The 21152-nt window shown below is 44.4% G+C and overlaps 1 protein-coding gene across 7 annotated transcripts in view; it reads left to right on the plus strand.

Annotated features, from left to right (window-relative positions):
* Positions 1-9711, plus strand: part of PHF21A (PHD finger protein 21A) — a 94345-nt gene extending 84634 nt beyond the window's left edge. For 6 of the 7 annotated variants that reach the window (XM_075712478.1, XM_075712483.1, XM_075712479.1 and 3 more), the window contains 4 exons: positions 5144-5299; positions 6962-7037; positions 7363-7466; positions 9410-9711. In XM_075712478.1, the coding sequence (XP_075568593.1) occupies positions 5144-5299; positions 6962-7037; positions 7363-7466; positions 9410-9664 (591 nt within the window). In that variant the 3' untranslated portion in view covers positions 9665-9711. The remainder of the gene's footprint in view (positions 1-5143; positions 5300-6961; positions 7038-7362; positions 7467-9409) is intronic. The other variant, XM_075712482.1, reaches the window with a different exon arrangement.
* The last annotated feature ends 11441 nt before the right edge of the window (positions 9712-21152 follow it).

The following is a 21152-nucleotide window of genomic DNA, read 5'->3' on the forward strand; positions in this document are numbered from 1 at the left end:
GGGGCAGCTCCATCTCTGGGGACTTTAAAAGTAAGCAGTACTAACAACTAGCAAACATGCTGGAGAGCACATTTTTTACATTGCCCAAGAGAAGGACTGGATAATGTGGTGGGGGTCTTTTCCATCTCTTGACTTGTGTGTGTATACTGCCAAGTCTTTTCCCACTGTGTAAGAGCTCTCAAAACAGTATTATGAGTTGGTTGCCCTGTTTTCTGCAGTGCCTGGCAGCAGCAAGCTAAATCAAGAATAGTGGATTTCTGTAGCATTCAAATCTAGTTCTGAATGCCCTGAATTTTCTGAATTTGGACAGTATTTAGGCCTAGGTTCTGGATTGCTTTAATATTCATTAATTAATGAAATTAGAAGTATTTTAAAGGAGACAAGGGAAGATTACACAGCAGGTAATTAACATTCTCTCTTACCTGCAGATTATAATATAGCACAGTAGCACTCTTCCCCCTTTAGAATCATATATAAATCTCCTTCAACATGTTTCCAGACAAGTCGTTTAATTATACACATGCAACAGCACTAACATTTTTCTAAGTTTAATTTTTTTAAAGAATTTTATACTAAAGTCCCATTCAATGCGTATTCGCTTATTCAGCTGGGCTAATTGGTAGACTTTTCAGAAATATTTGGTATTGAATTCCATATAAAATAAAATACATGCAGAAGCAGAAAATATATTTCAAAGTGCTCATAAAAATATTTTTTTAATTAAAAATAGATTGTTAAACAAAATTTGAACCTTCAGAGACAGCAAAATATTGGAAAGGAAGTAAATATGAGATCTGTTCTTCTGTCATTACATGTTATAATTCTTACTTGCTTCCTCATAAAGAGAGGAATGGTTTCCCATTGCCATCATGAGCTGGAAGGTAGTCTTCTGTTAATGTATTCTCATAAAATTGCTGTATAAGCTTGTGCAGTCACATCCCGTTTTTGTGATTCGTTTTCCCCCATTTATGCATTTGGCATGGTGCTTCCTTTTCCTATCCGAGTTTTGAGACTTAGCAATACTTGTAAAAACCTTTAGCATCCTTGGCTGGAAAAGTGCTATATAATGCTGGAAAAGTACTATATATTTAAACACTAACAGTACAAGTCGTGCTGGAGATGAAGACAAAGAGCAGAATTGGGTCTTTCGTATTTAAGGAGCTTGCAGCTTAATTAGATGTAGAATACAGTATACACTGAAATGCTCATGCTACAGTTTATGACTGGTGCTGCCACTGAGAACTGTCCTGCCTGTCACCAGCAGTTTTTTCTCATCCCTTAAATAACTTCCTATGTTGTTCCAGCACAGATACATCTGAGGCCACATTGTGACCTGCATAAGGGAACTGGTATAGCTAAAAATCATTAGTCTTAGCCAAGATCATGCCCTAATCCAGTTAATTTTATAGACACACATGTTCTTGTGCTAGCCTCATGCAGGGGACAGAATTGAGTGTCTGGGCATATAGAGAAGGCAAAATCACTTCTTTTGGCAGTGAGGCCAGTCCATGTCATGTTGAAGAGGGTCTGTGCTATTAGCAGATGATGTGAATATAGAAAGATCTCTTTATTCTAGATAGGACAGAAAATTATGTCAGTAGTTACAGCCTCCAGCTTTTGGGGACTTAAAAATGAAAACACGACAAGTGCATGCCTAAGTAAAAGGCTATTTCAGAAGTCTCAGTTAAAACAATTGAGCAGTTCCTCAGACAGATGTATAAGAAAACTGCAGTTTTGCCCATCTTTAAAGTATATTTGCATTAATTTGCTGAGAAGGTCTAATTCCTATAGGCTTTAGAATGGAAATTTGATATTTAGCGCTTGAGTAGTCTTTGTCTTTAGCCAACCTATGAAAATTACAAATCAGGTCAAGTGCTTGGCACCAGGCACCATGGCCCAGAACGACCTTCTTGCCTTTCTCCTGAATTGTCATTCTCTGAATGACAGGGATGAAGTTTGAAGGGAGGATGAAGCAGGAATTTGAGATGGGATTGGTGATAAGGACGGAAGGGTAGAAGGTAGGAATAGAACATGGGAAAAGGAAGGAAGTAATGCACTAGACAGGATTGAGCAAAGCTTCTTTTTTTTCTCTTTTTTTTTTTTTTTCTATTTGGCAATTGGCTGAACCACTTAGTTATGTGTGATTCTCCCTCACACAGTAGTGGCGTATTCGCCTGGAAGATAGCAGTTGCCTTTGACAGTCAATTACTCAGCAGTAAGAATAGTGCAAAATTCTCTGTTCTAGTGATGGTCAAGTCTGTGGTCACAAAATGCCTTTTTATTAGTAAACTTTTTAAATGAAAACAATGTTTCAATTGAAAGGAGCATTAGAGAACATTCCGATTGCAAAGTCAAGCCCATGAAAGTTAGGAAATGCCAGAATTATTATTGCTTCTGATAACTTAGTTCACTTACATCATACGTTATGATAATCTTTATTTATATGGTCATGAACAATTCCTGTTGCAGAATATTTAGTTTTCCCATGTTGTTCCAGTGAAATGTACATATAAGTACAGACATTACATATTCAAACACACAAACTACATATACTTCTGATTTGATACTGTATTATTCAGTTCTGTTGCCTAAAGCCAGGCCTTATTGCTCTAGACACTTTACAAAAATAAAGAAAACTGTTAGCTGTCCAAAAAGCCTTCATGTATTTTCCTGGTTTCTTGGTGCAGAGGAAGTAGAGCAAAAAGCGACATTAAATCACCTTTTATGGTCTATTCTGAAATTATTCTTCAGTCTCTTCAGCCTGTAGCATGTGTTAGAGCAGCCTCAGTGAGCTCTGCTCTAGCCTAAGTTGGCTGCCTATAGCCTTCACAGAGCTGGTCCAGAAGCTGAGTGGGGTGCATGTCACAACATCAAATCCAGCCCCCCTTTATGCATATATTTATTAACTGTCAATAAAACCTGGGCATTTCTCTAGAATCAAACAGTGGCTGGGATTTTGGTAAGGCCGGTTATTAATTCTGAGGAAATGCCCTGAATTTTGCATTACCAAAAATAGGACTCTGGATTCTATGCATGTGTGTTGTCATCTCGATGCGTTCAGCTGCACTGCACACTGACCAGCTGTGTCACTTCAGGTTTTGCAGCATTCAGTTGAGTTTAGAAGGTTCTGGGTCTAAATTTCTGTCTCCCCCTCAAGAAGCAACTGCATGTGTCTCTTGTGTAGGTCTCTTTCTGCAGGGCATTAGACAAACCAGGTTTGGTTTTCAGCATGCCAATAATTTTGCACCTGAGCCAGTTACTAAGTGCTATCATGTAGCTTGTGGCAACCAAAGCATCTTAACACATATAATTCTCTAGAATGAGAATTTTCTTCTAAAATGTGAGAATTTTCCTCTTAAATTTTTCCTTAGGTTGCAAAGGATTTTATTTTAGCTTACATGACATCTCCTGCCTGCCTTCTTTTCCTTGTACTCACAGAATGCATGATAGAGGAAAAGAAGTTCTTCCCAGCCTGGTTACACAGATGACTTCACAAGAGGCATGAAATGTCACTCATTTAATTCTTCATTTAACACTGAGGAACATTTTGGTGTTAAAGGATGAAATAATACCATAACCCAGCTTTCAGTGATCCCTGGGAGTTACAGAACCAAAACATGGCACTGAAAATTCACTAAAGATTGATCCTTTACAAAACATGACATCAGTGCTAACCTTGGGAATTAAGAATAGGCTTCCCTTGAAGAAAGGCCTCATCAGCAATAGAGACGGGAAGTAGAAACGTGAGCAGATTGCTCGTGTGTCATTCTTCTAGTATGTTTAATATTTTATCCATAGTAGAGATTAGTGTCATTTTTCTTGCCTGGCAACTTAATGTGTAAGTGCACGGCCAAGTCTGCTATCCCCCCCAAATTGATAGAACTCATTTACGCACGTGAAAAGACTGTATGGGTCAAAATGAAACATTGCACGCATTGATATTTCATACGGGGGAGCGTGTATGTGCAGTTTGACTCAACACGTAACACCGTGATCTTGCACATCTGGTGTGTGTGAACTTTGACTGAAGTTGGTGAGAAGTGTGTATTTCAGACTCCATGCAGGGCCTTGAATATGTGGAGTTGCCAGGACAGTCCACAGGCGGTGAGAGGCGAGGGCTGCCGTGCCCCTCTCCTCCTCTGTGGATGCTGAGCCATCTTTCTTTCATGCCTCTTTGTTCAAATATCCAAAACCCAAAGAAAACCAAACAGAAACACCACCATCACCCCAAGCATGAGATGGGAGTAACAGGAGGAGAGAGAGAGAAGAAAAAGTGACAAAAATCAGACCTACCTTTCTGGGAAGTTAATGGCTGTAGGAAAAAATTCTCTCTGATGGTGATGCAGTAGTAACCAAACCTAGGTTTTTTTAAGAGACACTGCCAGTAATGTTTTCAGTTCTTTCTTTAAAAAAACCCTTAGTTAGAAAATCTTTCTTGGTATTCCCTCATGCTGGCTCCTCATCCTGTGTTAGTGATGAAACATAAACCGCGCTCTATAGTTTTGAGAAAGTTTTGAGTCACAGGTTTTTTGGTGCAATTTGAGGTAACCTAAGTGAAGTAAAAAGAAGTGTCTCAGAACATAATTAATTCTGTTCTTTTTCATTTACAAGCACAACACCTTTTCCTTCCAGTTTCATTTTTAAAGGTGACCTAAATATTTGACAATGTTTTTTAAGTCACTCAATTGGGGTTTCTTACATACTATTACTGGCAAGAGACAGCCTCATCAGCATTCCTGAAGTGGACTTGTGCTTACATCCAGAAATGAGAAGGGTTAAGAAAGTGGGTAGCTCATCACTTCAGGCAAAAAAAGGCAGGGTGAAGGGGCACTCTTAAAGAAGACAGGCTGTGGGGTAGCAGTTGTTAAGAGAAGCTATGGTAATAAGTGTTTGCTGTAACATTTTGCCTTGGGAGGACAGAGGGAGTGTTTGGGAGGACAGATGTCAGTGTTTCTGACATCCTGCCTGGTTTTCTTGTTTCACATCCTAAAAAGGGTTTGACCGTTTGGAATTCCCTTAGACATAGTTTGTGCTGTAAACTTTGCATTCAACTAGGATGTAGATGTCAAAGGTCAAAGTTCACTTTTTGCCTTCTCTCTCTCTCTCTTTCTCTCACCCACACCCCTTCCCCTCAATTTTATAGGGCGATATCCATGAGGATTTTTGCAGTGTTTGCAGAAAAAGCGGGCAGTTGCTGATGTGTGACACATGTTCACGTGTTTATCACCTGGACTGTCTGGACCCGCCTCTGAAAACCATTCCCAAGGGCATGTGGATCTGTCCCAAATGTCAAGACCAGGTATTGTTTGACAGACAGGGAGAGTTATACACAATGCACTATAAAGATTTTTCCACATTAAAGAAAATAACCAGATCACTTGGCTTACTTAGATCAAGACAGTCTGACACTGAAAAAATCTATTTGATCTGTAATAAGGCTTGTGTGAATTTGATCGAATTACCTCTGTTGGGATGCGTGCAAATACAAAACTGTTAAGTCTTGCTCCCAGATTTGGGGTCCTTATTTGTTACCCTTGTTTTTACTCTTTTTCTGGGCCAAAGCACACAAACTTTTGGGAAAGGTTCTCGATGACCCATAGAAATTTTCTTATTCATCTTAAGCTCATTGTTTCTTCAGAAGTTCTTAGTATATTCTTCTGGACAAATAAATAAAACATTTGCACAAGCCTACCTCAATAGATAAAGCAAATATAAGCCCCTATTTACTTATATAAATCAAATATCAGAGAGGTTGTCTTCAGTGATCTGTGAATCATAATAATCATAATAATATAATCCAGCATCAGTATAACAAGGGTGGGCGAACAGTTTGGTTCTTCTTCCTTCCACATCCCTTTCTGAAAGTACACAATTGAAGTTAACAGATGATATGTTAATATTTTGTTTATAATTGCATTGAGATTACAAGACAAAGAAGCGAACTATTATATTCTTAACCCTTACATGGAACTCCAGAAGTTGCAAAGGATTGCTGATAATCAGCAGCCTGAAGCTGTTAGCATTCTGTCTGATTTAGCATATTGCTTGGTCACCCACGTGACCTTCGGTTAGCCAGATGGTAACGTAAGAAAACAGCCTGTTCAGAATATGCTGTTCAGAAGCATGAAAATGCAAAACTCAAATGACTTGGTCAGTAGTTGCAAGCGAGGAGGGAGCGTTACCGCTTCCCTACAGATGCTCTTGCCTACTGTCACCTTATTCCTCCTCTTCATACTTATGTGATAATTTCCCACAAAATTAGGGGGAGAAAAATCTGAGTTATTTCACTGTAAAGTGACCGAGTCCTCTATCTCCTGAGACACCCCTCTGATTCACTTATTAAAAAGACACAATACATGTCTTTCCTCTCAAAATAAAAGTTTGTTAGGAAGGAATATGCAGGAAGGATCTGAAAGACATAAATGGTGCTTACCCTTACAAAGAGGGTTTGACAGCTCTATTAAGATGATTCTGATAAGAAGGGGAGGTAGGACGGTTTCATGTTTTATTAGTCAGGAAGTGTGATGTCTGAATATATGGTGTGGAGACTGCTCTGTGCCGTGAAAAGTTTTCTCCCAGAACAACTAAGATCAGCAATTTGTCTGAACCATGAAATAATGTTATGTCTTCTGGCAAGTTTGAGTTCAGATATATTATCCTTCCATTTCTCTTTTAAGTTGTTCAGTTTCATTAGTAGAGTTTATTTGTGGCTATGGAGGGAATTTGAGAAAATGCTGACATTTGTAAGAAACAGGCCTGCGTTGTGGGAGCCACCATACAGTTGTGAATAATTCCCTCTGTTAAATCTCAGAACAGGTCTGCAAAACTTCATGTTAACAGGGTTGAGACTAATGATAGCAGTAAAAGAAAATTCTCAGTCTTTCCCTCTTCTTCTCTCTCCTTTTTGCTTTCCTAGAGGTAGATTGTGTACCAGCTAAATCTCTAAATGCTTTTCTTTCAGATGCTAAAGAAGGAAGAAGCAATCCCATGGCCGGGAACTTTAGCAATTGTTCATTCATATATTGCATATAAAGCAGGTAGGAAAATGGGGAACACTTTCATTTCACTTTTAATAATGAAAGACGTTATTTCAGGAATGGGATAGAACGGTACCTCCTTTAGAAAAGGAAATTAAAGAGGAGGAACCTTAATCAGTAGTGAAGTGAAAATAGCAGTCTAAATATTTGTTAAGCCTTCTGTGATGCTTGTGTATGTAGGTGAAATTTTGGGTGTGATATAGTGCACGAGTTGTTGAATTGACTTTCAACACAATTGCCCTCTTTATGTGAACCAGTTTAGAGCCTCTGTCCGCTGTTGTAACAGCAACATTTTAAACATTCTGATTAATATTCTGTTTTGTAGCAAAAGAAGAGGAAAAACAGAAACTACTTAAATGGAGTTCAGATTTAAAACAGGAAAGAGAACAACTAGAGCAGAAGGTCAAACAGCTCAGCAATTCTATAACAGTGAGTATTGCCCTCCCAAATAGCTCTGCACCTGTGTTCTGGTGCCAGAATGCAGGAGAAAACTATAGAGTGACTCCATGTACTAGACCTGTCTTCCACTGGATTTGCTGAGAACTGAGTGAGCACTTTCCTTTGCTTTTTAGGACTTTGGGGAGCAGGAATGAAATACAGGCAACATATACTTAGATTGAGTCACTTATACATGATCCATGCTGACCGTATATTCTAGATGTGTGGGGACCTATAATATCAGCAGGTGACAAACATGACCCAGAGCATTATTGTCTGTGGGCAGTAGATTAAGCCAAATTCTCCATTGCCTCACTTAAATATGAATTGTTGGGCCGCTGTGTAATAAAGAGTTACAGTCTTGGTGTACTTTCCAGACCTTCCTAATACAAAAGTGACCATTTACTCAAGCCTGGCTCTCGGGCTCTTGACATGTTGCCTTGGCAGTCGGCAGCTGGACACTGCGCATGCCTCTGCATAATATTAATTAGGCTATGCCATACTTCTAACCAGAAGCTGTAGTTTCCACCTTAGTTTATCATAGTAATTGGAGCATACATATTAATTTGCTCTCTCTTCTCGCCTTAATATGCAAATCAGGCTCTTGAGTTGCCAGTGTAAGGTTTGAGCCCCTCACTTACGTAGCCCTAGTCAGTATCACAGGATGAAAAATACTGAAATCTCTTATGGGGCAGCATCTGTAAGGCTGGATACATAAGTACAGACTTTTTAAATACAGATGCACTTTCCAGTCTGCCTGTCTTTACCTATTAGAACAAAAGTAAGTGTCCCATGTTTAAAGACCCCTCAATGCTGATGATACAAATAAAACAATTGTGAGCAAGCAAGTGCTGAGAGGTGCTGGTTAGCAATTCTGGAGGCTGTCATCTTCTGGTTAGCAGTAGCTGGGCATAACCTGAGCAGCACTAGAGCGCTAACACTGTTTCTCAGTGATGTACCCAGGCAGATGCAAGCCCTTAACATGAGGGATTGGCAGTAGGTAAGGAAAATGGTTTATTTTCTATGATCAAGTAATTGTTTATACTTTCATTGGAACTGTCCAAAAAAGACACATTAGGTCTAAATTTTGTGGTGTTTTTATGATGCCACGAGCTGCATGTGAAAATAGTAAAGCTGAAACCAACAGTGTCTGGAGATCAGCATGGATAAAAGGTTTAAAAAATGTAGAAAGGTTGCCATCTTCATGTAAGAACCTGAACGTTACAGACATAGCTACCATCTCCTCCTTTCGAGAGTTTCAAATATAGATAAAAGCAGTTTTTCACCCTTGAAACATCATTTGTGGGCTTTTTTTAAAGTTGTCTTACTCTGACTCTTAACTGATGAGCTAGCTAGGTTCCTACCGCTTAGAGAAAGAAGTGGCCACAAAATAAGATTTTCAAATGAAGAAGGGCTTGGTTTTCTTTTCAAGTGCCCCTTTATTTATTGAGAGGAGGAAGTGATGTTCCTGCTAAAATGTATGTGAAAGCAAAGCCTGTATCCCATTAGCGGCATGCACACACACTGTCAGCAGTCAGCTGCAGTGGGATGCCTGAGTTTGCAGATCTGAGCTAAAGAAATTTCAGCAATGCAATACTAATAGAAAAATAATAAGAACATATACTTGGAAGTTTCCCTTCAAAAGGAACACAAAAGGATGGAGCTGTCTGTGTGAATTTGCAAAACACCTTGGGATGAAAGAGGGCCATACCAGGTGACAGCTCCATACTGGAAATTTAATTTCTCAGCCTGCAAATACGAACTCTCCTGTGAACACAGCCCTGAGACTCTTTTTCTTCTAGGCTGGGAAAGTGAAATTGTAGTGGCAATCTTTTCTGCACACTTACATTTAGATCTGTGAACATCATATTCCTTCTCTTACCTTCTTTCATTCATAAGCTTGAACTTATTACTGCTTTTCTGTTTTGCTGCAGAAATGCATGGAAATGAAGAATACCATCCTTGCAAAACAGAAGGAGATGCACAGCTCCTTGGAGAAGGTAAAACAGCTGATCCGCCTCATCCAAGGCATCGACCTTTCAAAACCCATAAACTCTGAGGTCAATTCAGTAGCCATCTCCAATGGCATGGACTCCACTAACAATACTAATGCTGCCACCTCCACCTTAGCCCCCTCCCCTTCCCAGAGCTGCATGGTGAACTGTAACAAGGGCGATGAGACTAAATAACACAGTGAAGTTAAGAAGGAGCCAAGGGAGGTGGCGGCGGCGAGGAGGAAGAGCAAAATAATAAAACTCTAGTAAAGCAAAACCGGATTTCTTCTGGAAAGTGCAGAATTCTTTAGTTCTTTGGTTCCAGAGAGAGCGTGAAGATGCTTGTGCCAGGCGGCACCGGAGTTTGCCAATCGATCCTTCTTATTCTGTGTGTACATGCAAAGTTTGGATCATGTTACATGAATAGTGCCAGCTGGGGGTTCTTTGCCAGCACCATGCCAAGTGAAATAATATATTTACTCTCTCTATATTTTACACCAGTGTGTGCCTGCAGCAGCCTCCACAGCCACTATAGGTTTGTTTTATTTTTGTTTGGGGTGAGGAGCAGGGATGGGGGAGGAGAGCAGGTTTCAAATCCTTATTTGCAGAACAGTTTGTTTAGCTAGGGAAAAACAAAAGTCCAAAGAGCCTGTGGGCTTTTCCTGTTTCTAAACTCTCAGTACTATTAAACCAAAAAACCAGAAATATAAATTATCAAATCCCAGTGCCCAGAAGGGACAAGTCTATCAAATAAGCAGTATTTACTATTGTTTAGACAGGAGATGTACAAAAGGAAAGGAGATGGACTTTTCACTGAGTAACCAGCACATGTACAGGCTGAGGATCTACTGTCCCAACAGCTTTGGGTTAATCCTATTTCTTCACATTAAACAACAGACATGCTTTGCAGAATTGGTTTGGGTCCTCACACTCATCCAGAAAGCCTATGTTGGGAATGGGAAAATAGAGGGCCAGAATCCAGGGTCAGCTTGGAGCATTGGACGGAGGTGTCCCAAGAGAAAATGTGCATCGATTACTTGAAAATGAGATTCCAACCCTTTTCTATATTTATAAACAACAAAGATATCCTGAACAAAGTAGCACATGACCCAGATGTGTGAACTGAACAGAGAAATGTCCTTTTCTTTCACTTCCTTTCTCTTCTTTTGGTAACAAGAACTAAATAAGGAATAGAAAAGCTGTTTTTCAGGCTGACAGTCTAATTAAAGAGGTAGATGGGACCTTGCATGGTATAGATTAGAAGTAATAGTGTCAGTGAGATACAGTGAGTCTTTGTGAGTCCTTGTGTCATCGTTTTGGGCACTGTTTTTTTATGCAAGGGCAAAATCTTTGTATCTGGGGGAAAAAAAACCAACTTTTTTAAATTAAAAAGGAAAATAAAAGATATTGAGGTCTTCCTAGTGTTACTTAAAATAAGATCAAGGTAAGAAACATTGTAAAAAAAAAAAAATACAAAAGTGCTATTTGTTTCCTAAACAAGTGATTTCTATTAAAAAGGTGTCAGAACTGGAGAAAATGCTGTGTACTTAGAATTTTTTAACACAGACTTTGCTTATTTATGATGACATTCTGCTGTGTTTGTGTTCTAAAATCCAGTGGGACAGTTTGCATAGATTATACCGTACATGCTACTGGCTAAACTCTAAAGAGAATCAAATCCTACAGTGCTGGATCTCGCCCTACCTGGAGGATCTGCCAGGCTTGTCTCTGCTGTTACCATATCTCCCCCATTCTTTCATGTGTTTGTAACCCAGAGAAAAGCAATTGGCAGCATGTTTGTTTAAGGCTTTTATAGTTTTGTGATACGGACTGATAAGAGCTTGAGGATGAAAGACAGTGAGTTGGTTGGACTGAAATCGCCTTCTGTTATATCCTCTTGTTTAAGAAATTCATCTCGTATGTATAATCTTTCCACTCTTGATAGGAAGCACAAAGCAAGCTTTGCTATTATTGTGGGGTCTGTCTCAGTTTAGAGTGCTGATTGTGGTCACTTAGGGTTGTGTCCCAGAGCTGCCTGGTTTCGCTACTGCATATAAATGTTTGGGCAAACCCTGTTTTCACTGGAAGTACTGGAAAACTCCCTTTACTTCCAGCGGGAGCAGAGTAGAGCCACTACACACACAATGTGAGGCAGAGTCCCTGGTGCGGTGCCCTTGAAAGCGTGCGTTGGGTGGCGAGGCAGACCTGCTCAGCTGTTTCTAGTGGAAGATAGAAAAGCTTTGGATTTCAAGGATGCATTTCTGAGCAAGAAGTAGTGAATACTCCAGACACTACATAGCCTGAGAGAGTCTCTTTGCTGCCACAGCCAAGCATGCTTCTGCGGGATTCTTGGAGCTGTTTTCTTCCCTCTCCTTTAGGTTGCCCTTCTGTCCTTTAAGGACTTTTATTGCTTCTGTAGGAGTGTGCACTATTTTCAGCTCTGAGCTCAGAACTGATATCCCGAGTTCTCACATTTGTCTGTAGTTGGGAAAGTGACTCTGACGTGCACTTCTCAGCTGAACCTGTAATAACCTCGACTCTGTCTTTTGATGTTTTGAGTTATGTTCTGGAACTAGCAGAGCTGGAAGAATAAGTTAGCACAAGTGGCAGGGAGACAACCGGGCAGACGATGTCAAAACTGATCAAACTAAAAATGTCCTTGCATCAACCCAGTTACCAGTGGGGTCTTTGTCATAGGGCAGCACTGGGCCAGCAACCCATAGCATTTAAACAAAGGACTATGTATTTCAAGGGATGAAGAGAAAAAACAAACTGAACACGAGCCTTCTTTCCTTAGAATATGAGCCAGCAGCTAATGCCTAGATACTCGAGAGAAACTGCGTTTTTGGCCAGGTTGTTCTCTAGTTGGCCACTTGGGTAATTCATAACATCATCTTCTGAAGCATCGAGTAGGTTCCTGGTAAGAGACAGTCTCTAGAGGTAGGTGTGCTGAGTCTTCATGGTTCTCATGTTCTTATTTCTGCTGTTATCTTCTGAGCTCTCTTGGAAGCACTGCACTATTTGGGGGTAGCAAGCTATGCCTGAAGACTCAATAGTCCTTCTGTTTTCTTTGCCAATTCAGGAGGGGATGGAAGTGAAATTCACTGGTAGCCGTATTTAAATTTGAGCACAGTTAACCAGCCAGGAGATGTTAAAACAGCTATTACTGCTTTTCTGAGGCATCTGCTTGTCTCCAGAATCCAAGTAGATAAGTATAGACTTTCATGTCCTTTTTGTTACAGCATTTGTGTTCCAGACTGGAAAAGGATGCCTTTAGTTAATGATTACCTGGCAGAAAAATGATCTTAACTTAGACTTTTTGATGCTGCTAGGTAGTTTTCTCTCTCGCTGATCCTGTTTGGATGCTTTCCCTCCTGGCTCTGCAGCTGTATCAGTCAATAGGCAAGGAGCATTCCCAGGGCTGCACTGACACCGGCAGTAATGCTACCACACAGACACAAGTAAATTGGGGTTATCTCTGCACAATTAGCAACAATAGGGTGGAAGGGGAATTGGCATTTGCTAAATACAGAGGAAAATGTTTTTTTTCTAGCTGCTCTAAGAGGTTCCAATCAGGGGAGAAATTTAAACTCTGACAGCTTAAAGCTCAAGCTTGTCTTCTGGGTTTGGATTGGGCTGTTTTTTCCTTATGTAATATTTGAGATATTTGTATGAAAACTTCTGCTCTTTGGGAAGCTGTCATAAGGACTGGCGTTTTGTATTTCCAAGCCACCATCAAGATATTAACTAATTCTTATGTCATTGCTTGTCATTGGTGGGAAGTAAGTGGCTTTTAAATCTCTGTTATAAAGGAGGAGATGAGACCACAGAGGAAGCTTATATCAGAGATGGTCCTGGCTCTCAGCCCAGTGCTAAGGGCTTTTAAGAAGTCACCCTGCTTCTTTGCTCAGAAATAGAGTAAGCGCTGCAGAAGTAGTTTTTTCCCCTTCTTGCAATCTGTTCTTTAAACAGCTGGAAAGATGTGTTGTGGTCAGAGTGGGAAAGTGAGCCGTGTGACCTGGCTAGAATTATTATTATCATTAGTATTCTCATTATCTTTGTTTAGAGCCAGCAGTGGTTTTAGTGCTGTACAAAACGCAGTAGGAATGATGGCAGGTAGGGTGAATAGCATGGATGATTGTTCAAGGACATCATTAGCCAGGAGTTAGTTACCATGTTGGTAGGATGAACTAATGGTTTGCATGAGCAAAACAAAGACTTTGTTCTTTGTTGCAAGCAGGTTTCTGTCGGTGGGGATATGAATTAAAAGCTGCTCACCTAGAAATTAAAGAGGTGATAATTTTATGGGCAGACCTGTTGGTTTTGTTGTCGGTAGAAAAAATGATATTGTATTTTGTCCTTCCTAGCTGACCAGGCTTAAGAAAGCAAATCTGTATTACAGCTGTCTAGAAATGTGAACCCTAATTCTGACCTCCGTAGCTTCAAATCATCATCTTCCCTGTACTGTTGCAGAGACAGCCCTGAAAAGCAGCATAATCAGCATTCGGGAGGACCCAGAGTGAAATCTCCCTCTTAGCCCCACAAGCTGTGGCAGCCCACAATACAGGGAGTAAACTCTGAAATTTCCTTCCCACGTGGATACGGTAGAAAATATTTGTGAATTTGCAGCGCACATGTTTCTCTTTCTTTTTTTCCCAGCTGGGTTGCACCCTGCCCTCTTTGCTTCTGAACCACTAATGATGAATACATGTTTTTTAATGAAACGTTTTTAAAATATATTCAGATGTCAAACCAAAATTCAGTCTTCTACTGAGGGCCTCTCCCAGTGAGCTGCTCAGATAACCACTGAAATACTGATACTACACTTCCTTGTGGACCACGCCCCTGCGGGCAGAATTTGTTGGTCTTTTCAGAACTGTTTTGACCCTTCTTCACCTCCACTTGTCCTCCTTTGGGATTCTGAAGATCCAGGGCAAGTTCAGCCTTGCTGGGTTACTGCAGATAGTTTTCTGACAAGTATGTAGAAACTCTTCAGAAGAGTCAGGAACCTGGAGAAAGAGGAAGATGTTTTGTCGTGCAGCTAATTCATTTGGCACTTAGGCTTGCCTGGCCAACAAACTACCTCAGCAAAGGCCATTCCCGAGCACTATGTGGATTCTGTAGTTTCTGGCATTCGGAAGGCAAAAGGTCTCTGAAGAACAGCCAGCTAGGTACTGGTTCTGAGGGCACGCGAGCCAGCCTCGCAGCAACACGCTGTTGGATCCTTGTTTTCAGTGGTCAGACCTGGACCAGGGAATGCCCTAAAAATCAGGTGGGATTAGGAGAACACAAGAGCTGCAGACATCTTGTCTCCAGGTTATTGCTGTCTTACTCAGATCCTTCTTTAAGCCTCAGTCCTGTTTGTAACACCTACAGAATGGAATGTAATACTTGAAAAATATGACTCTCTATCCTTTACCTTTAGCTCCCATTTCCCCCATGTTTGTCTTTTATCTGGGACAAGAACTTTCTGCATCATTGTGTCTTGTATAGGCTGAGCACATAGTTGAAACTTGCCAATAAAGAAATTTATTTATACCATGCACTGGTAAGCTTGGTAATTATAGACCCATGAAAAGACAAACACCTCTCCTAGAGGTTAATTTAAGATGTGGGCTTGTTTCAGAAAACCAAGACCTTACCTGTGTGAGGGTCTGTCTGTATCCCCTGTCAGTATTACTAAACTACCCGAGTAGTGAATGGAAAACAGGCTCGCCAAGAGCGTTGGTGCTGTGAAAACCATTGTGCTGCGCTGGAGCCTGTGACATGAGAACAGTCGGGCCAGGGCTTCTCATCTCCCTTGGCCAGAGGTGGGTGCTGCAGGGACAAAGGAAAGGACAGAAGCCTCTTTCGAGAAGCAAGGGCTGTGAGAAGGGATACAGGGCTGGTGACAGCGGAAGAGAAGAAGGGAAGCAGGAGGAGCCAAAGAAAGAAAGATTCCATGGGGTAAAGCAGAGCAGAAAGAAGAAACGGAAAGAGATGAGAAGGAGGGAAAGTGAGGGTAGGAAAAATCCAGGAGTGAAATAGGGCTCTGTTGTGAGTAGATGGGTATCCGTGCAGTTACAGAGCTTGAAAGTACAATGGAAAGACTAGAACAAAAAGGCTCTTTATCCTACCTCAATTTCTGACTTGGGTTGATCTGTGTTCCAAAAGGACCAAGTGTGGTGGGAGAAAAGAGCTGCTCAGCTGCAGATGGGGAAGGAAGTGGGCACTAAGTCATCCCTAGCTCTGCTTGTGCTGCAAGAGTCATCCCATCCTGACCAGAGCCTTGTTTGAGTTCTGTGCTACAATGTGGGACAAGGCAGATCAAGCAGACCTTGGGGCAGCCAGAACCTGCTCTAATCTGGCCTGAATTAATTAAGAATTTCCCTGGCTAGAAGTATTTCCAGGACTAGCCAAAGGTTCAGCTCAGCCATGTGGTTGCACCTTCCTAGTTCGAGTGTCACGATCAGCCCAGTTGAAACCAGTGGCAGCGTCCAGAGGTCCTGGGTCCCAAGCGAGTGGAGGAGATGATGCCAGGCAGGACCTGTGAGTCAGGTACTTCTCGGCTGTGCAAGGTTCCTGTTCTCTGGGCTATCACGTCTGGCAGTTCTGTGCCAAAACCCCTCTGTGCAGCAATGCTTCCCTGTTTTCTTAGGATCTGGCTTATTTAGGGATGTGCGTCAAAAGGCAGTTCACCGGAGCAGCTAGGTGGGGGCGTGTGGTAAGTTTTAACGCAGCCCTTAAGAAGTGAGCGTGCAGAGCCATGCTGAGGGTCTCCATCAAGGCTACATTAAGCAGCAGCCCATGGGGCACTTTCCTGGCAGAATGGCCGTCCCGGCTATAGTGTGTTAGCAGGGTAGTAAGCTCTCTGTGTCTGTTCTTTTTCACTCTGTAGTATCCAAGCAGGTGTCAAATGCTTCAGAGAAACTCAGCCCAGTCCCCATCAAGGAAGGAAGAAGTACTTAAGAGCATGTTTACTATCAGGAGTGCCTGGGGAACTCAAAAGCCTTGTAAGCTTGGCTCTGTCTGTCCTGGGTGGAGAGGTGGCATGGAAAGGCAGCAGCAGAAAGGAGCGAGCGGTGAGCAGCATCAGTCTGCTGGCGCTCAGGCAACTTTTCACCACCTGGGGAATTTGCATCTTTTTTTGTTTTCCTAAATTTACACTGGAAAATGTAGACCTCGACCAATTCCTGCCCTTTTGTTGCCTGCCTTCTTTTATCTGTGTTGTTGGAAAAGAAGTATTGTTGGCTCTGAGCTTCAAGAAAGCACTTTTCTTAGTGAGCAACCAGAATGGCCTTGGGGGTGTAGCTCAGGTGGGGAAGGGAGGCAGTGGCTTATGCAGGTCCAGCACTGGCAGGGGCCAGCTCTGGAGGCTGTGTTCAGTGGCCGCCCTTGATTCTGGATCCCCAGAGCTGAGGGTTGATACCGCAGCAGCAGCGCTGGGAAGATGCTGTGCCTGTGCAAGCAAGGGCAGGGGGCTCCCCTTGCTCACTATCCAGATCTGTCAGACAGGGCATGCCAGAATTGAGGGGGGGAGGGCACTTATTTAAAAGAGAAAGGAAGAATCCCTCTGTGCCTCGCATTCCCCTCCATAAAGCAGGTACCGGCAGCTCTGACACCGCAAGAGCTGTTTTTCGTGGGCTGCAGGCACTGGGAGCAGGCACTGTTGAAAGAAGAGGTACAGTCGCGTTCCGTGCTGGGTGCAGCAGGAGGCTGTGTGTTTCTGCTTGTTCTGGACTAATGTGTAATTTCTAATCATAGTCTCATACGTTTCTTTAATTATCACTGGCATCAAAACAGTGATTGACTCTGGAACCAGGAGTAGCGTCTTACCCGTCAGCTCTCCCTTCCAGAAGGTACGTTGTCTCTGAGTCGTTCCTGATGCCATATGTCACAGGCAGCCAAGACCCTCCTTAAGGAGGGTTTTTGCTACTGCATAAGCCCCTGAGGCTGGGCCAGCTTCCCGGCAGCCCCACGCAACCAGAGCCGATGGGCGGCTGTGCCCCACGGGCTGCTTCACTCCACTTACAGCTGCAGGGCCCCCCCAAGCACCCTCTTACACTGGCAGAGGCGCCTTGGCCGCCTCTCATCTTCCCACAGAAGCAAAGCACGGGGGGTGCTGTTGCAAACCACATTAAGCAAAGATTAAGCAAGGTAACCGGGAAGACGACAGCTTAGTGCCAACCTGCTCAGGCTCCTGCAGAGGACAGAAACAACTTTGCAGCGTTAACAGCAGTGGAGCCCGTGGTGTGGAGAAGTGGTGGTGAGCTGCAGCTTGCCTGGGGAGGGCCTGGTGCGGTGGTGGGGTGGCTTCCCATGCGGTACTTCATCTTTTGGGGGCTGACTGGCTCTAATCTGCAAACACCCACCGTGTCATCCGCAGCTGAGGGCAGGTGGGTGGGTTATGAAGGCAGCTCTGCTTGTATAGAGAAAATATTCAGGCCTCGATCACAGCTTCACGTTCCTGTGATCGTGCTGGCACCGTCTCAGTAGACCTGTTGATGCCGCCACCCCGCCTATGTGCCATGCTTCGTCCTGTCCCCCCACACCCTCAGAGTTTTACCCGAGACCAAGCTGTAAAGCGGGCGTCCTGGCTTGGGGTCGGACCAGGAGCTGATGCTGAAAGGTGCCGTGTCTGAGCCCCGGTCCCTCCCCAGCCTCCCCAACTTTCTCCAGGTGCTTTTGGTGAACGGCCCCCAGTTTTGGCAGAACAGCCCCCCACGGCCACGGGTCTGGCGCTGCCAGGGGATGGTGGCACCTTCTCTCCCGGCTGTGTTTCCGCACGGCAAAGCCATGGCTCTGCCCTCCGTGAGCCGGCACACCTGTGCTGCCCCTCTCCCCGCCAATCTCCTGTCCTTGCAGGCCGTGGTGTAAAATGCCCTTTCTGACCGGTACCGCTCTGTTGTCACAGAATCACATCATGAGAACACCGACTCATGAGCTGGTTTGGGTTTTTTAAATATCTCTATTTTTTTTAGCCTGATGCTCATAGTGATCTGCAGTCTCTTTGCTGCCTTCAAGTCCCTTGTGGTTTCAGTTTTGGTACAAATGTGTTTAGATTTTAGCAAATTAAAGGCGGGGGGTGGGGGAGGGGGTACAGAGCATCTGATCAATTTGTATTTATTTATTTTAACATTTTACTAAATAAAACACAATAAAATCTCTTGTCTGCTTAGCTGTATGTACAAGGCGGGGACAGTGGGTCCCACAGGCACGGGGGATGGCGCGGTGCCCACAGAAAGTCCCCAGCCCCGGGGGGTGGTTCTGAGCGTGGCTCTGCACGATGGCTGCGGCGCGCTCCGGCTGGAGGCTTGCTTTCGTGGCAGGGAGAAGGGTGCTGCATTAGTAGAAATGAATTTTAGCTCTAAAAGGGGCTGTGCTTGGTTAAGAAAATTTCCGCAGGCTCTGACTCGATGGTTGCCTCCAGCTGATGCCGCCCGGCAGAGGGCACATGGAGACCAAAACCGAGCTGGGTTTAGTCCAGGTACCTAAACCCTTGGAGGCATATTTTGGGCTAAGGACTGGCTAGGCTGGGCAGGATTAGCTGAAAATGATGGCATGCAGGCCTCCTGCTCTAGGCACATCAGTACACCTTGCAAAAAAACTGCAGAGCCAGCATTTTTGTAGCCATCTATCCATCAAAAAAACGCCCAAAAAGAGGCCTGCTCCATCCTGGCACTGCTCCACCACTGTGTCTCTCCAGGCTAACCTACTGTCCAGCTCTGATCTAAACCTGTGTTGTCGCCTAGTGCAGAAGCAGAGTGGTATCGGTGAGATTTGGCTGTATTAAACCAAAGCTGTCTGCTAGGGACTGGTCGGGTGGAGCTGCACCAGGCTTCACAGGGATGAGCAGTGTCTTTCCAGCCCTTTCCCAAATAAAGCCTCAACAACTTGCTCCTGGCGGACCACCCCCATCCTCCCGCCCTGCAGCTGCAAGGCTGGCGGCTCCTATGGCCTAAGAGCCAGCTTTTATTCCCAACAGTCTTGGAAAGCCAAGGCCATTCAGCCAGGGAGCCCTGGTCGGTCCTGCTGCCTGTGCTGTGGCCAGAGCTGGGCACCCGTCCTCGGGCGCGGGGAAGATCCTGCGGGTCACGGCACAGCGGCCAGCTTGACACAATCGTCTTGGGGAACGAGCCGCAGCACCGCCAGAAGAAGAAACCACATCTCTTCTACTTGGGTGTGATTAAACAGGCTGCATGCCTAAGCCATGAAGCCCCAGGCTCCATTTAAAGGGCGCTGGCTGTGCAGGCTGTGCTGCCAGCCCTGCGGCAGCCCCGGGAACCAGCGGACTCGATCCCACCGCGGTCAGTGACTGCCAGCTGTGTCAGAGCTGGCAGGGGACCGGCTCGCCTGCCGCTTGGTGACACGGGCATTTCTTTTGCCTGCTGTTGCTCCCTGCTCCCCAACCCTCCCACTGTGCCAGCCAGAAAGGGCAAAGGTTTGAAACGCATCAAGCAGAGCAAGCCCAGCGACACTTTTTTTTTTTTTTTTCCCCCCGAGCCAAGGCTCAGGCTACCCCTGCGTTGCTCTCCTCTCGCTCCAGGGCACATGTGCAGGCTCGCAGCAGAAAAAAAATTAATAACCAGGCAATTCTAACAAGGATGTGAAAAAGAATAAAAAAAGCTTTAATTTAAAAATTAAATTAAAAAGAGAGAATAAGCAAGAGGCGCTTGTGCCCTTTCCATACCCCGTGCTTTGTATGGCTCCTCCTCGCTGCTCCCACCGTGGACGGAAATCCTACACCTGCACAGAGCTGGCTCTTGCAGCCCAGAGTAATGCTAAGGAGGGAACAGCGGAGACTGCAGCAGCTACTGGCCTGGAGAGCCTCCAGGGCCACCGGCAAAATCATCCAGGAGGAAGAAAGGATTAAAAAAAAAAAAACCAAGACACCCTAATCATTTAATTCGTATGAGAGAAGTATTAAATAATTTAAATAGCGTGAGGAAAGCAATGCATCCTCTGTGCTCCAGTGTGTGATAGCGGTGGAACAGTGCCTGGCCAAGCTGCTCCCGGCACAGGGATCCCGCCACAGTGCTCAGCTACGGTCTTGTCCAGTGTCAACCACATCCCTGATTGTCAATGGCAATGTCTGCGCTGCCAAGAGCTGGGAAGGAGCAGGGTGGTCCCCTGCCAGGAATTTCTCCGAGCATGTGCTGGCCCACGAAGCTGCAGTTTTGCCCATCGCAATGGCTGCCAGGCGTGGTTCGCAGCCCTGCCCTGCGGGGCACTGCCAGACCCAGGACAGGGCCCGACAGCGGCACGGCTGCTTCCAGCCGGGAAGCGCAGGCCCGTCCTGGGCGCTCACTGCTGGGGAAGGCAGACAGCCCATCCTGCTCTGGGTGACTCCCACAACACCAGCACTGGGCCAACCCCACTAGAGACTCTGCATCCATATGGATGGGGAGTAACGATTATTTCACTCCATTAACCACCCAGCCTTGGTCCGGGCTTGAACCAGGTCTCCACAACTCCTGGTAGTCCCCAGCCCCACCTCCCAGCGTGCTGGGAGGCTTCCTCTGAGCCTGCTCCGCAAAGGATGCAAAAGGATGCTCTACGTTCTCATCTCCCACTCACCAAAGCCCCGGAGGGCTGTGCTGAGGATTGGGACTTGGGACCACAAGGCAGAGGCAGAGCAGGGTAATGTACAGCTCCCAGGCTTCACAAGGAGCCAGGTCCCAGGCTGAGGCGAGCTAAGGAAGGC

This window comes from Pelecanus crispus, chromosome 6 (assembly GCF_030463565.1).
Source record: "Pelecanus crispus isolate bPelCri1 chromosome 6, bPelCri1.pri, whole genome shotgun sequence".
Taxonomy (NCBI): Eukaryota; Metazoa; Chordata; class Aves; order Pelecaniformes; family Pelecanidae; genus Pelecanus; species Pelecanus crispus.